At 35.5% G+C, this 2,408-nt stretch overlaps 1 protein-coding gene across 1 annotated transcript; it reads left to right on the forward strand.

The window, feature by feature from the left end:
- Positions 1-4: 4 nt before the first annotated feature.
- Positions 5-424, forward strand: LOC107869124. The gene has a single exon (XM_016715691.2). It carries the CDS (start codon positions 5-7, stop codon positions 422-424), a length of 420 nt encoding a protein of 139 aa, XP_016571177.2.
- The last annotated feature ends 1,984 nt before the right edge of the window (positions 425-2,408 follow it).

The following is a 2,408-nucleotide window of genomic DNA, read 5'->3' on the forward strand; positions in this document are numbered from 1 at the left end:
GTATATGGGAGAAAAGAATGTAATTGTAGTTAAATTGCAAACTTTACGTCGTGATTTTGAAACTTTAAGCATGAAAAAGTATGAATCCGCGCAAGACTATATGTCTAGAGTCTCTGCAATTGTTAATCTGATGAAGTCTTATGGAGAAAAAATTGTTGATGAAACTATTGTAGCAAAAATTTTGAGGTTTTTAACCAGTAAGTTTGAGGATGTGGTTGCTGCTATCGAAGAATCCAAGGACTTATCTGACTATATGTTTGATGAATTAACGGGTTCTTCGTTAGCTCATGAAGATAGGCTAAACAGGTCTCATGAGAAGGTTGAAGGAAAAGCATTCAAGATGAAAGAGGAGCCATCTTTCTCTAAAGCAAAATCCTTTAATTTTTCTGGTAGAGGTAGAGGAAGAGGCGGTTTTCGTAGGTAATACCCCATAGTTTTCTCGACCTGATGTCACTACATAGTATGCTTGGAGGGTCAATCTTCTGAAAATTTTTCTAAGTGTCAAATGGACTTAGTCACATTTTGAGCTCCTAATCTTTGATTTTATTTTTGACCTTCCCGACCTCGAAAAGTTAATTTTTAAGTTGATTCATGATCGGGGAAGTGAATAATACATATTGGGTAAGTTTTGGAATTTTCGAGCATTGTTAGAGGAGTGTTTGGCTATTGAAATCAGTGGCCCGATGTGAAGTCGGCACACCGCGTCGATGATAGCGTCGATGAAATAGTTTACCGACGCCATCTCAATGCGTCATGTTGGGTAACACATTGATGCCCAGTTCGTGACTTCTTTTAAAATAACCGACCTTGGGGAGGGTTTTTTGGTCTTTTTCCCCTGTCATAACTTTGCCATAACACAAAATCAAGGAGTGTTTAGGGAAAATATCATCAAAAACTACTCTAATTATCTCAAAAGAGAACCCTAGTCCTTCCCCCATATATCAAGAATCATCTTTGAAGCCAAGAATTTCAAGAACTTAAGCAAGATTCTGATTTCACTCCTTCTCCTAAGTAATCTAAGGTATGTGGGGTTTTCCTAAAACTACATTGGCATGGTGAAATTGTTTTAATGATGAATAAAGGTTTAGAAATCGTGAACTTACAAAAAGGGTTTTGGATTTACAACTCGTAATCATGCTCTTGAAGCCCTTGATAATATTCTTTTGGTCTTTAGGCCTTCCCTTTAAATTGATTTGACTAGTATATATGTATGATTGTGTTGAAGCCTTGAAATATGAATTAAGATCATGAATTATTGAATATTTTCCCTCTCCCATTATGTTACTACTTGATTTACAAGTTATGAAATCCTAAATTGCATGATTTAAAGAATGGGTCGAGAGCCTCACTATCTTACATGAATTTTATGATGATTAAGAATTAGAGAGGAATATTATTTTGATTGACATGCTGAAAATGATAAATAAAGGGATTTCAGGAATGTTTTGAGAAATTGGCCACCACTTATTGAAATTGTTGAATGAATGGAAATTTTTGGCATGATTTTTACTTACGATTTGAAATATGAATTTTCTTATACTATGCATGTTCAAGTGGCCTGAACATTGTTTAGAATGAAATAATCATACATGGCACCTTATGGAATAAATACAAGACTTGCAAGTCTTGGTGTGACGACACCAATACAGATAATGCCATGGTAATTCAGAACAGAACAAAATACAGATGTTTATTCAAATTTTCAGATTTAGAACTTAGAACTATTCATGTTCATAAAAGGTTAAAAATGGTCATAAAGAGATGTTAAGTAGTTACCCAAATAAGGTACAAGTTCAGAAAATTCATTGCCCAAAATTGTGTTTTGTCGATATGGGTTATTATGTCCCCAAGAGGGATTATACGCTAACCTAGTGCCCTGTGGCGTATCAGAATCATAATCAAAAACTCCAATCCTTACGGCAAACTTGGGTTGGGGGCTTGGCCACCGAGTTAAGCACCGACTCCATATATCCTATGGGATCGTAGAATTGTAGGGTGTACCACCTAACTCAGAAGTAATATGAAGAATAGAACTGCATTGACATGATTATTTTATGATTATCATATATTTGCCCATGTATTTTAAATTAGACCATGCATGATATTTCATGACCTGATCTCACCTATTTTATATATATATAAATACATTATTTTGGATTGCTCTGTGTACCAGTACATATGTATTGACGCCCTATATCTTAGGATATAAGGCACAATCCTGCGGTCTCGTCTAGCACTAGATCCGTGTGTGTCAAAAGTTGCAGTTGGTAAGCCTTCTCGATTTTAGAGGGCCTGATTTTCAGATTTCTTTGTTTCTTTCTTTTTATGGTCTACTGGGTGCCTTGTCCTAGTTTTGTCTCAGACTTATGATGGTTATTGTAATTTTAGAGAGATTGCAGACGATTGTC

This window comes from Capsicum annuum, chromosome 4 (genome assembly GCF_002878395.1).
Source record: "Capsicum annuum cultivar UCD-10X-F1 chromosome 4, UCD10Xv1.1, whole genome shotgun sequence".
Lineage (NCBI taxonomy): Eukaryota > Viridiplantae > Streptophyta > Magnoliopsida > Solanales > Solanaceae > Capsicum > Capsicum annuum.